At 36.5% G+C, this 14,880-nt stretch overlaps 2 protein-coding genes across 2 annotated transcripts in view; both read right to left on the reverse strand.

Annotated features, from left to right (window-relative positions):
- Window positions 1–13,105, reverse strand: part of LOC148952692 (uncharacterized) — a 124,122-nt gene extending 111,017 nt beyond the window's left edge. The window contains exon 1 of the mRNA XM_089088046.1: window positions 12,925–13,105. The gene's annotated coding sequence lies outside the window, so the exon portion shown is untranslated. The remainder of the gene's footprint in view (window positions 1–12,924) is intronic.
- A 990-nt stretch (window positions 13,106–14,095) lies between these two features.
- LOC148952693 (uncharacterized) lies at window positions 14,096–14,524 on the reverse strand. The gene has a single exon (XM_089087343.1). It carries the CDS (start codon window positions 14,522–14,524, stop codon window positions 14,096–14,098), a length of 429 nt encoding a protein of 142 aa, XP_088943469.1.
- Window positions 14,525–14,880: the final 356 nt, after the last annotated feature.

Here is a 14,880-nt window from a genome sequence, read left to right on the forward strand (position 1 = left end):
GTGTGTGTGTGTGTGTCTCCGTGTGTGTGTGTCTCTGTGTCTGTGTCTCTGTGTGTGTGTCTCTGTGTGTGTGTGTGTCTCTGTGTGTGTGTCTCTGTGTCTGTGTCTCTGTGTCTGTGTCTCTGTGTGTGTGTCTCTGTGTCTGTGTCTCTGTGTGTGTGTCTCTGTGTGTGTGTCTCTGTGTATGTGTGTCTCTGTGTGTGTGTCTCTGTGTGTGTGTCTCTGTGTGTGTGTGTTTCTGTGTGTGTGTCTCTGTGTGTGTGTCTCTGTGTGTGTCTCTGTGTGTGTGTCTCTGTGTGTGAAACAGTTTGAGGCATTTTAGGCGATGATTTTAGAAAACAAAAGCAGAACTTTTAAAATCACAACAACTGAAGGTCAGTAAATAATTCCTTTGTGGGGCCCGGGGATGGCCTTTGGGGGTCTGGGTGGGCCTTTGGGGGCGCCGGTGATCCTTTGGGAGCTTGGGGGGCCTTTGGGGGGCCCAGAGAGGGCCTTTGGGTGCCTGGGGGACTTTTGGGGACCGGTGGAGGGCCTTTGGGACCCCGTTGGTCCTTTGGGAGCTCGATGGGCCTGTGGGGACCGGTGGAGGGCCTTTGGGAACCCGTTGGTCCTTTGGGAGCTCGATGGGCCTTTGGGAGGCCCGGGGATGGCATTTGGGTGTCTGGGTGGGCCTTTGGGGCGCCGGTGGTCCTTTGGGAGCTTGGGGGGGCCTTTGAGTGTCCGGGGGGGCAGTTGGGGGCCTGGGGGACATTTGGGGACCGGTGGAGGGCCTTTGGGAGCTTGGGGGGCCTTTGAGGACCGGGGGCTTCCTTCGGGGTTGGGGTAGGAGGATTGGAACCCTTTGGGGTTGGGTTAGAGGACCTCACAACACTGTTCAAATGAAACTTGTGTATTATAACGACCATACTCAAATTCTCTTCTAAAATCCCTTCAAAAATCTTCTTTTAAAATGTCTCTATCTGTTTCGCCGAAATAGTTCCATAACCTGTGTAAAACGGTTTCGCCCAAATAATCCCTAAACGCAAATTCAACGTGTTCCTTTGTTATTGGCATCTCTGTGCTAACGCATTTCAAATTAATAGGAAACCTTTTCGCGCGCTAAAACAATTCATCGCTAAGATGTTTCTTGCCTAATTGTTTCCATGGCCTTTGGTTATTAATATCCTTTGGAGCTCGACCAAAAGAGTTGTTCCCGAGGCAAAGACATTAATGATTTGGATCTAGTCCTGGAGAAATGTTTCTAGGCGAAAATTTTTAAAGTCTGACAGATGATGTCATTGATTGATTGATCTGTCAAGAAAGGGGAAATTAATTTGTTGTTTCTAAGGGGAATTATTGATTCACGATAGGTGAATTGAGGTCGACAGCACAGGTGTTCCACGGTCGAGGTTGTTGTTGTTGTAAGTGCACGCTCTCAGCGAATGTCAAGGTCGTTGTTGTTGTTGTTGACACACATTGATTACGCAATCAAGTTCTCGGAAATTCACTTCCCCCTCGAGTCCTAGATCAATAACATTGTCCCCGTTAGAATTCAATGCGCGTTTGCAACCTTCGCCCCGGAGCTATTACACATAGAAACATCAAATAAATCGACCTTGGAAAAAGAGGTCATTGACCGATTACGTAATCATTCTCCCTAGGGAGGCTATGCCCTTATTTGGACTCCCGTCAGCATTAAAAATGCCGACAGGACCACGTGGTTCTATGCCCATATATGGTGTTCGTACGGGAGTCAATAAGGCCATTCTACTCATGGGGGAAGGGACATTGCTATAAAGGGGACGCCGGACTTCCCAGCATTATTTAAAAAAGATCAGAAATTTAATATAAAAAAACAAGTATTTCAACTGCAATAGCAGCAAAATCGAAACTTCAAACGAACAGAAAATATTACATATATTATTGGGTTCACCCCGTAGTCAATACCTCGCTCTTTAAGCCAAAGATTTTTTAGTACTTTCATAAGAGCTATTTATTCTAATTAACGGCCTTTATGATTAAGCGGTCATTTTTAAAGAATTGGAACAAAATTCGAAAGAGCAAGGTATTGCCTAGGGGGCGAACCCCCTAATAAACAAATTAAAAATATATGAATATAGAAGTTCGTTACGTAAGTTAATTCGTAAGTTACGTATATTTATTACTAATAAAAGCGTTCGTAAATAAAATTAAACAAGTTTCGAGAAAGCCATTTAACTAAATAAAAGTAAATTAATATGAAAATTTTTTTTTAATTATTCATGTACGGTGAGCCAAGATCAAAACCTGCATTTATTCAAAAACGTTCAAAAATTTAATAAAAAAAACAAGTTTTTTAAACTGAAAGTAAGGAGCGACATTAAAACTTAAAGAGAACAGAAATTATTCCGTATATCAAAGGGACTGTCCCCTCCTCAACGCCTCGCTCTTTACGCTAAAGTTTGACTCTAGCTCACAACTTTATTTTTTAAAACAATAAAAAACTTTAGCGTAAAGAGCGAGGCGTTGAGGAGGGGACAGTCCCTTTCATATACGTATATTTATTACTAATAAAAACGTTCGTAAATAAAATTAAACAAGTTTCGAGAAAGCCATTTAACTAAATAAAAGTAAATCAATATGAATATTTTTTTTTATTTATTCATGTACGGTGAGCCAAGATCAAAACCTGCATTTATTCAAAAACGTTCAAAAATTAAATAAAAAAAACAAGTTTTTTAAACTGAAAGTAAGGAGCGACATTAAAACTTAAAACGAACAGAAATTATTCCGTATAAGAAAGAGACTATCCTCTCCTCAACGCCTCGCTCTTTACGCTAAAGTTTGACTCTGTCTCAAAACTTTATTTTTTAAAACAATAAAAAACTTTACCGTAAAGAGCGAGGCGTTGAGGAGAGGACAGTCCCTTTCATATACGGAATAATTTCTGTTCGTTTTAAGTTTTATTGGCGCTCCTTACTTTCAGTTTAAAAAACTTGTTTTTTTTATTTAATGCGTAAAGATACATCTGATTTTCTCTGAATTCTAGTCACATTAGTTTTTCCTGATAAAACTAAAATGGCGCAAATATTTTGCGCCATTAATTAACAAATGTTTTTGTTAATTTCTGTTGGAACATTTTCATAGTTCGTTTTGGCAAGTTAATGGAAATTCTATTGCAAATATTCTCTAGGGAGTCATATCTTGAGTATAAAGAGAGCGGTAATAAAGTTGAGTCGTAAATCTATGTTTTCGTTCTTTAGTGAAACCTCGAGTTATATATCTCATTTGGCTCAGACGTGGAACATGTCACGGCTAGTAACTTGGTTGGTTTTCATTAGAACTCAAGAATGGTTTTCATAAATAGTTGAACAAAGAAACCTATACTCTTACAAAAAATGGAATGAAAAACCTACAGTTTGGAATTTAAAATTGAACAATGATATGCCTTGGTATTAGCGATCAATAAGTTAAAATTCTGTTATAAAATAACTAGCAACAAAGCCAGTCGAACAACAGGTATAAAAAAAATAAAACAACCGTACCTCATACTCTCTTGCGAAGATTGGGAGGAAATCCCCCCCCCCGCCAGCAGAAACAAAAACAGTGTAGACTTGACAAAATTGATTTACAAAACTAAATTTAGAAACACTCACTTAAGAAGAGGAAAGATCCCCCTCTCTCCTTTAAAAGAAATATTTGTCCGACTGAGGGCGCAGAAAGTCTAGTAACGGTTTTTTACAACAATAATTCGACTTCTACAGTAAAAAAAGTTATTCTCAATATTTTACTTTTTTAAGATGAAAAATATCCCGTTGTCTAACTAAAACCCGCAGCTTCGAGATTGGAAGTCGGCTGCTCCATCTACTGAGCTAGCTGCGCTTGTTAGACTGTTACACCTTTTGTGGATTTTTGTATAAGTACAAATAGGTTTCCACAAACGCATTATCTCTAGAATTACAGACAATAACGAACTATATAGGTAGATTAACCCTGTCAACTGAATGTTTCAGATGCCATTCTGAATAATCGGGTATTTTGTATGTTTGTAGGTTTGAGCCTAAACGCACTTAGTTGACTTTTAGCTATTTACATTAGTAAGGATAATTTAATGCAATGGCAATGGCAAATTAAATACAATGGCAAAACTAGGTTGCAAGTGTTGAAAATTCTTGTTGAATGTAGTGGAATATCAGGCACACATTAAAAATGTTCCTTCAGTCAAATTCAAACATAGATAATGGCTTCTATAAATTGATTTATTCGTTTTACAAATACCTTGTAGTAACCTTGTCAAAAGCTTGGACAGAAAGCTACAGGCCCTATCGAAATATAGGAGACTCTGTCTAAACTTCGCTGAACATGTAAAATAAATGAGAAATAATTGGTGTCGAAATTCTAGGGTCCACTGACGAAAATATAGCTGTCGAATTTATGGGTGCCTGCTACTGCGAAAAATTGCAGAGATTTTCATGGAAGTCATTTTCCCCTTTACTTAGCACTTATCAATGAAACTAAAACAATTCCTGAAATTTGGAAAATAACATTTTCTGGGGGGGGGAGGGAGATAAACGCCTAGAACCATGTCATAAAAATGTCAAAAGTGACCCCCTCCCCCCCAAAAAAAAAAATATATATATGAAAATAAAATCCACTAAATCAAATATAATGACAATAAACTTCTTGAAATTATTGAAATCCACTCCCATTTTCCTAGACCCTATCCCTTCCGAAATGCTAGTGAAACATGTTAAACTCCTAGGCGTCACAATTTCTAGTAATCTTAAATAGGAAATATGGTTCTAGGCGTTTACCCCCCCCCCTCCGCGGAAAATCTCCCCAACCCCATGGACAATTCCCTACTGGAAAAATACCCCCCACGGTAAATAAGGCTTTTTAAATTTGAGAATTTTATTTGAGTTAATTTTTTTTTGTAGGGGAAAGGAACTTTGGAACTTGTGTATTATACACCACTCACTCAAGTTTACACTGTGTAAAAGTTTAGAAAAACCTCGCTTCTTTGGTAGTTTCTTTCAGCTTAGTAATGAGAAAAGACAAAGACAAGTGACAGAATAGATGGGAAATATATAATTTGGGTTGTATGAAAGTGTGCCTCCTCCTCGAGAGCTTGCTTTTTATGCTAAAGTTTTTGTTTTGTTTTTTTATTTTTTTTTATCTATCAACATCATTCCAATTTTGACTATCGCCATGCAAAAGCCATAGGAGGAAACAAAGTCTGTAATAAGGCGATAGTCAAAGATGGCAAACCACAATCATTTTCTGGATCTGACTCCGAAATTCCGCCACCTGTTGGGTCAAAAGTTGAACCACAGCTTGACAAATACTATGCCATTTTCTTTGGTGACAAAAAAAGCGAGGTGCCATAATTTAACCGTAGGATTCTGGACTTTCCTGACAAAGGAGAGTCCAAACTAAAATTTTTCAAGTGGATTAGAATTACAGATCACACTTTGAAATGGCCAAATGCTGATGACATTTATGCTGTCAACAATGAACAAATATTTTCTGGGCCATTAAAAATGACAGGAAGTGGGTCATTCCAGATAGCATTTGGAGATGCTATTCCTGTGGTATATATGCAACACTTAGAAAAAAGAAGATTTATGTGATCTAGGTCACAATATCACACTCCTTACGATAAACCAATTATTGTATACTAAATACTACATACTTGAAACAATTTTGTTAGTTTTATTAGGCCTACTTCTACTTTTTGTGTTTTATACTTTTATACATTAAATGAAGTTGCAGAAAAACAAAGAAACAAGAATATATCTGTTAAATACACCAGGTTCAGCCCACAGCTATTCCCCAAGTATTTTGACATGTGTCACATACACCAGGTTCTGCCCACAGGTATTCCCCGAGTATTTGACACGTGTTGAATACACCAGGTTCAGGCCACAGGTATTCCCCAAGTATTTTGACACATGTCAAATTGGGTTCAGACTTAAGTTGAAAACAGGTAGCTTTTTTGTTGTGTCAAATTTGTAGGTGAAAATGCTCTAATTTTTGAAAATCGGAGTTTTGTACCCTTTTTTGATAAAACTTCAAACTTCTCATCAAAGAATTAGATTCCTAGATGTTTTTCCTACATACTGAAACCCTTTTCAAACCAAAAGTCTGTGAATTGGAACTTCTAGAGAAGAAAAACTGTTGTTTTTTACAAAAACTTTCAAATCATCAGTACCTTTACCCTAACACTTGGATAGACGTTAATTAAACTAGGTGAATTGAACTTTAGTTTATCTGACTTCAACAGATTATTGTAAATAGAGTTGAAACCAAATTCATCCATGTCTCTATTTAAAGCCATGTTCTTAAATAAAATTTTCTTGGTTTCAATTTGCCTACTTGACAGGTCTTAGAAATCCTATTGAAATGTTGACAAAACCACATTCTACCTAAATTTTCAGTCATCAGTTCCATTTTCTCTGGTATTAGTTCTGAAAATGCAATTCTTATTATTTGAGTAGAACTTTAAGCCATATTAATGGTTTGTTTTTTGTAAATTTAGGAAATCTATTTACAGATCTTTGAAACATCATAACTTAAGATTGAATAAAGTTGTGAAGCTGCAAACAGTTTTCTTGTACTTCATTTAAGCAGAATACCTATTTTCCAAGGTTTCATTTTCATAACACAAAGATTTTTAAAGGTCATCAAAGGTCACTGCCCTCGAGAGGGAGAAGTAGAGGTAGGTACTTCAAAATACCTTCCCAGACATACTCTAGTCGGAAGACTTATCCCTGAAAGTCTTATTTTCCTAACCAGCAGCTAAACTAAAATTTTACTGTGCCATATTTTGTTTCACCCAATGGTTTCATGAGTTTAATGTGAAATGTGCTGTGTGATACTTTGAAGTACTAGCATCCATTTGTTTTGCTTGTATCTATTAGTGCAGAGGTTCTCAAACTTATTTAGACACTGTACCCCTTTTTACCCACAAAACATTTTAGGTACCCCTTCTAAGATACTAGTACTATGTAAACTAGGCTATAGCTAAAATACAAAAAACGTGAGTCCTAGAGTTAAAATGTTGTTTATTTTTTTGGTAGCCAGCTGCATACCCCCTGAAATTTTTTTTGTTGGTTGGCCGTATACCCCTAAAATTTGTTGTGTACACCTAAGGGGCACACCTACCACAGTTGACTATGGGTGCGACTATGGGCACACCTACCACTGTATTAGTGCATTTCTTATTTGATAAAAAATGACCTTATAGGAAAAAAAACACATGAGGTGTTCATGCATTAATCCCAATCCAGTGTATCCTATCCAAATTGCAAAATCAAACCAAAATCTAAATTGATGAGAGTTGAGAATCAACAGATTTAAAGGCTATATTAAACTGGTAAATCTGCAGTTTAGTCTACAACATAATTTAGCTAGTATGAAAGTGAATATGTCACTTGATACCTTTTCTTTTGAGCATTTCTTTCCATTTCAAGCCCTTAGTCTTAACAGTGAAATGTATGGCTAGGCCTATTTAGAGAACAAATATTCAGAATTTTTAAAAAGAGCTTAAAATCCCTCAAAAATGATACCAGAACAAAATTGACATTATTGTCAATTTTGAAAACAATTGACAAATTTGGTTTCAAATGGCATCTACAACAAATGGCAATTTTTTGTTCACTATCCTAGGCAGTTTAAGGGTTCAAAATGTAATTTCCTTCAGAAGAGATTATTGAACTATAAAAGGACATAAAAAAGCATCAATTGATATATTCACTTTTAACTTAGCTATATTATGTTGTAAACATAATAATTGTTCAAAAGTGATTCAAAACCAGATAAAATTGGGAGAAAATAAGAAAATATGATTAACTGATGGTTGCAGTAAATTATAAAGTAAAAATTTAATCCTTTTAGTGGTTTGATTTTTTTTATAGCCAAGAGCTAAATGAGAACTTAGTGAGTTTTGAGAGGTTAATGGGAACTATCAAAACCTAAAAATACTTAACTTTATTTTAGATCTTGTCAGAATCTTAAAAGTATAACTTATTGCCAAAGTTATACTTCAGATTCATTTTCTGTTTCTTGAATTTGTCAATGTTGATTCAATTTATGGGTATTGGGGTGAAACTAAAGACTTCTGTCTGCAGGATGCATAAAAAATATATGATTTGGGCTTGGCTATATATTAGAACATTAGCAGGGGATAAGGTGTAAAGTAATACAAAGCATTTAGCAATAATATATGTAAGTATTTTAGTCATTTTTTCAGTTTGTTAAGAATTTTTTGACATTTTCTCCTCAAAAGCCCCAATTTTGCCTTGATAACAAAAATACAAATAAAACCATAATAATGAACACAAAACTAACATTATAAAAATGTTTCTGTTTTATTTCTAAAAGTCACCTTCTGAAGGTCTGTTGTTCTAGACTTTTACAATCAGATATTGACTACCTCAAAATGCTAATAATTGGTTATGGCAAAATTATGGTTAATGTTAATAAGATTCCATATTTGACACAGGGACAAGTTGAAAATCTAATCAATTTGTATTGTATGCTCTTTCAATTATACTAAACAACTTACTTTTAAATGCACCCCTCCCCATCCTTTAGTCCAATATATAGCCTTAATAAAGTACTTCTTATTTTAGCAAAATATGCATTTTGCAAGGTTTCACTTTTGTAACACGAAGATTTCAAAGGTCACTGCCCTCTAGAGTGAAAAATGGATATTCTGCTTAAATGAGGTACAAGAAAACTGTTTTCAGCTTCAAAACTTTGCTCAATGCTAATTTACGATGTTTGAAAGATCTGTAAATACATATCCTAAATTTAGAAAAAACCTGTCAACATGGCTTAAAATTCTACTAAAAATAATAAAAATTGCATTTTCAGAACTAAAACCAGAGAAAATGGAACTGATAACTGAAAATGCAGATAAAATGTTGTTTTGTCAAAATTTGAATGGAATTTCAAAGACCTGTCAAGTATGCAAAATTATAAGACATAGAAATCAGCAGAGGGTTAACACAGAAGCTTGGCAATACCTTCCCCAAGTATGTTTTTGGCCCTGGATTCATTACTAAAAGTTTCATTGGTACTTATGTAGAAAGCAGTAAGTGCACTACAAAAACAGATACAGTTTACATTTTTAGTTTTTGGGGTTTAGGGGGAATAAAAGGTACCTAGGCTAGGTTACATATTTAATATTTGCCAACCTTTACCTCCACCCCTAATGTGCAAATATATAGCCCAATTTTGTTCATAAACTGTTATATTTTCATCCTATTTTGTTTTATTTCATTAGCATTAACTAAACTTCACCTTTTGTACTTTCTGCTTTCTACATAAGTACCATTTCATTTTCCTAACCTAACCCCTTTCCAAGATAGCAAAGTAGGCTATAGCAAAACTAGAATTTTACCCAAAGTACAACTATAAAAGTTGGTGAAACAAAGTATAAATAAAAACAGGTGAAACAAAGTGTAAAACATGCAGAGGGGACAAGGGAGGTGTCAGAACCAGTTATTGTGAAGAGCATTAATGCAGGGCTCCCACAGCATCAATAAAGCTTTCCAAAAAGTTAAGAAACTATTTTCTTTGCATAACTTTGTTGACTTTATTGCTGTCAGAATAAAGTTGAACTTTATTTAACTTTTTCAAGAAAGTCTGCAAGGTTCAACCAATAGCAGAAGACTACAACTATTACTAACAACTCACCACAGCACCAAGCCGCCTGAGGCCAACACAGTTATGCATGCTCCTCCTCCCTCAAAATCTATTCAAAGCCTCCCTTTTTACACCACCCATGAAGTTCCCATTTCTTTTAAATCTTTCTTTATGATGTCCTCCCACCCCAGACAAGGACAACCTGCTTTCCATTTAGCCCTAGATGGTTGGCCAAAAAGAACAATCTTCAGCAATCTGTCATCCTTCATCTGCAAAACATGCCCTAGCCACTTTAATCTTTCTTTCATTATAGCCCTAGAGAGCAGTATTGAACCACATTTTTTGTACGGCCTATTGTTTGAAATATGGTTAGTCAGCCGGGTACCCAGAACAATCCTTAAGCAATCTTGCTGGAAATCATCTAGCAAATCTTAATCTGCTTTTCAGAGCGCATATGCTTCAGAGCTATAATTGATGACTGTCATCACTGTAGCTTGAAAAAAAACACCCTGAGCCTTGGCTATTCTACTTTTGACATCTTCACTGTCCCACCATCTTTACTAATAATACTAAGAAGGTAAGTGAAGCTGTCTACCTGATCAATCTTTTCGTTACCCAACGTCACCCTTTTATCTTCACTTAATCCTAGCCTTAGTGACTTGGTCTTCTTAACATTAATTTTCAAACCAATACTAGCACCCTGAAGTCACAAAACTTCTATATCTTTATTCATTTTGCTCACACTTTCATCTCAGATGGTTAAATCATCAGCATAATCTAAGTCCAGGAGACTTTATCCTCCCTATTTGATTCCGTGATTTCCCATTGTGCTCGATTTCCTGTGCTCCTTAAGACAACAACTACTACTACTAACAACTCACCACAGCACCAAGCCGCCTGAGGCCAACACAGCTATGCATGCTCCTCTTCCATTCCAATCTATTCAAAGCCTCCCTTTTTATGCCTGCCCACGAAGTTCCCATTTCCTTCAAATCTTTCTTTATGATTTTTTTAACTGCAAAAAAACACCCTGAGCCTTGGCTATTCTACTTTTGACATTTTCGCTGCTCCAACCATCTTTACTAATAATAATACCAAGGTAAGTGAAGCTGTCCACCTGATCAATATTTTCATGATCCAACGTCGCTTTTTCATCTTCACTTATTCCTTGCCTTGGTAACTTAGTCTTCTTAACATTATAATTTTCGAACCTATTCTAGCACCCTGAACTCGCAATACCTCTAAAACTTCATTCATTTTGCTCATACTTTCATCTAGGATGCTTAAATCATCAGCATAAGTCCAGAGACTTTTTCCTCCCCATTTGATTCTGTGGTCTCCATTGCCTTTCCTGTGCTCCTTAGCAGAGGACAAAGTCCACAAAAATAATCCATATAAAGGGGGATAAAATACAACCCCGCTTAACTCCAGATTTAATACAAGACCAGCTGCTAGTCTCATTTCCTACCTTAACCATAGCAGCGTTATCCTCGTAAATAGCACTAATCACTTTAATGTATTTGTCTGGTATACCATTATAAAACCTTTACTAAAGCTCTTCTATCAACAGAATTGAATGCTTGCTCATAATCTATAAAACTGAGGACCAAAGGTGTTTGAAAACTCAATTATTAACCTAAGAGTGAAAATTTGGTTGATACATCCTCTACCTTTTCTAAAACTGCACAGTTCTTCTCTTAAAATTGTGTCTGTAACATCTCTCAGTCTAAAAAGTATCATATTACTAAGTAATTATAATCCATATAAAGGGGGATAGAACACAACCCCGCTTAACTCCTGATTTAATACAAAACCAGCTGCTAACCTCATTTCCTACCTTAACCACAGCAGTGTTATTCTTGTACATAGCACTAATCACTTTAATGTATTTGTCTGGTATACAATTATAAAACCTTTGTAAAATATTACCTTTGTAAATTATAAAACTGCAGCAGTGTCATTCTCATACATAGCACTAATCACTTTAATGTATGTGTCTTGTATACAATACAAGGATAAAACCTTGGTAAATATTTACCAAATCATATCATTGAGTTACAACTAAAGTGAATATACTACTCAATGCCTTTTTTATGCCCTTTACACATATAATAGTCATTTTTGTTCGAAATGAAGTTTAGCCCCCATCACTCTCCATAACAATTCAGGGTATATATTTACACATTCGGGGGGTAGGGGGAAGTTTAAACTTACCTCTCATTTACATCAGAAATAAAATTACCGACCCCCCCTAATGTGCAAATATATACCATGAATTGGTATATATAGGGGGTGGGGGCTAAAATTCATTTATAACAAAAATGATTATTATATTTATAAAAGGCATCAAGTGGTATATTCACTTTAGTTGTAACTCAATAATATGATTTGGTAAATATTTATCAAAACCTTTATTAAAGCTCTTCTATCAACAGAATTGAATGCTTGCTCATAATCTATAAAACTGAGGACCATAGGTGTTTGAAAACTCAGGCATTTTTAATTATTAACCTAAGAGTGAAAATTTGGACAACATATCCTCTACCTTTTCTAAAACTGCACTGTTCTTCCCTTAACAGCATTTCAAATAGGCTATACAACACACACATTAGTGTCTACAAATATAATAGTGTATACTTATTGAAATATTTTGCTTGGTAAAAGAATAAGTGTTACACAAAGAATATTTTCATTTGTAATTAAACAGAAAAAAATCTTAAAAGAATAGGTTGGTAAAGTTCTACCAAATCATATTATTGAGTTAGAAATAAAGTGAATACAACATTCGATGCCTTTTTTTATGCTAATTATGAATATAATAATCATTTCTATTGGAAATGAGTTTCAGCCCCCCCCATATATACCTAAACTAACCCAACCTAACCCTGAATTGGCATATATAGGGGGGGGCTGAAATTCATTTCCAATAGAAATGATTATTAGGATATATTCGTAATCAGCATAAAAAAAGGCATCGAATGGTGTATTCACTTTATTTCTAACTCAATAATATGATTTGGTAGAACTTTACTGGATGGTTTTCTCAGCTCCATGTCTAACTATTTTTACTTAAAATTTTCACTTTCAAGAAAAACTTTGGCGCCTTGGGAGCCCCACATAACAATAACACTGTAAATGTTTGAGGGTGTTCTTTGTTGTTGTTAGTGGGGGAATAAGTTGGTAATTTGAAGAAAACTAGCTAAAGAGGGATGGGAGTAAAAGATCATCCATACAACAGATTAACTCAGGTTAATCTGGATCACTTGAATGTAGGTTACTATGAGATAGAAAATCAATAGGCTAATCGCCACTTACAAGCTTATGAGAGTTGCTATTTCTTTGCCATGAATTTTGGTTGATTGGGCAGGCCTATCCAGGTCAGGGTTACCAAAACTTTTAAGGACAAAAGTGTCCAAATCAGCCAATACGAAATATCTATTTTGACCTACATGGTTTTAAAGTTCAACAAAATGCGTCAATCTCCTTAAACACTCAGTCAACTGGTTGGTCAAGGGGTTAAAATCATTTAACAACTCCTCTATCTTGTCGTTTTATGAAAATTTAGAAGTAGCCTGGAGAAAAAATTACCTTTTCGAGAACTATAAAAGTGAGAAGACAAGGCCAATTGAAATAAATTCGCTTGAGTTATACTCGATAGAAACTGGCGACAAGCGTTAGACGAAAAATCACAGCTGAAAGTATAGAATATAAAACAGAAACATTCGCTAACAGCTATAAATAAAATTGAGCCGCAACACAGCTTTTCGGTGAAACTCCTTTCTTTCTATGACAGCAGTATAATAACAACCTTGTGCTTACTTGTACTTGTTGCACGTTCAAGCCGTATCCAGACTCATCGTGGCGCCCAGAAGATGACGACATGTCTCCTTCCATAGGTTTCGCTCGAGAGTGGAAGGCTCCACCATTTCAAGCCACTGGCAATCCCAGCGAAGGCCATATTTTTGGAATGCTCTAATTGGCTCCAGATCAGACTTAACTGTTGTTAGCTATGTATTTTTATAGCTCCCAGTGCTCTTTCTCCGTGCTCGTGGTGGTAAACCTTTTAGTGGCAGATATTTAACTCTTATAAGTTCAACTGGTTTGTGCATCGCGTGGCAAAACAATCGCAGTTTCCTGTATTTAAAAATTCCAAAGACATGTGGGCAATCCCCACATCTTCTCCTTACTTCTTAATTTCAGATTCTATCTGAGAGGCGGATACCCAGGACATATTGCAGGCATTTGTGGTTGAATATATTCAAGCTCAGTGCTTTGGTTACTTTAAGTGACCATGTTTCACATCCATAGAGGAAGACAAAGAGAACCATAGCTTCATACACTCAAAGCTTTGTGGGTGGTGATATTTTTATCTGCATCCATGATTTTGTAGTTGAAGGGAGACACTCCAGTCTGACGATATGCGGCTCTGGGTTTCTTCAGAAGATTTACCGGAAAGATTTACCATCAATCCGAGGTATTTGAACATCTAAATGTCCTTTATCTGATTAACATTTACAGCAACAGGGGTTTCATCCATCCCATCTGTTCGCATGGATCTCGTTGTTGGTATGCTTATTTGGAGACCAGTCGAGAGTTCCTTGACTGCCATGTCATTTATCATAGCCTGGGCTTCTGCAACAGATTCAGCAAGCATGTCCACTTCGTCTCCATAGTCAAGATCTGTGATAGAGAAGGACGGACTCATTGCAAAGCTTTTATACTTGTCCAGGACCCTGAGGATCCAATCGATGACGAAGTTGAGCAAAGATAGTGAAAGGACACAGCGCTGACGTACACCCTCCTCGATCAGGACCAGGTCTGAAAGATCGCTATCGACTTTTACACGGGTCTTTATTCCAGCATAATACGCCTTGAGCAGATTGATGATCTTCTCAGGCACACCGTCCTCTCTCATTACTTCCCGTATTGCATCACGATGGACCGAATCAAACACGGTAATGAAGTCTATGAAGATTTGGATTGTCACCTGCTGGTGTTTAAACCGGTGTTAAAGGAGTTGCCACAGGCTAAAAATATGGTCACAGCAACCCATGCCCGGCCTGAATCCTGCTTGGTTGAGTCCCGTTCGTTTGTTTCTGGTGTCTCTGAATCTATTTAAAGGTATGACTGGGAACAGCTCTGCAGCAATGAGGATAGGGGATATACCTTGGTAGTTTTTGCAGTCCATTAGGCCTTCTTTTTTGAAGATAGGGACAATTACTGAGGTTTTCCAGTCATCTGGGATGTATTCATTGTCCCAGCCTTCAGTTA

The sequence above is a fragment of the Artemia sp. Qi Xiang Cuo genome, chromosome 4, assembly GCF_049724085.1.
Source record: "Artemia sp. Qi Xiang Cuo chromosome 4, ASM4972408v1, whole genome shotgun sequence".
Taxonomy (NCBI): Eukaryota; Metazoa; Arthropoda; class Branchiopoda; order Anostraca; family Artemiidae; genus Artemia; species Artemia sp. Qi Xiang Cuo.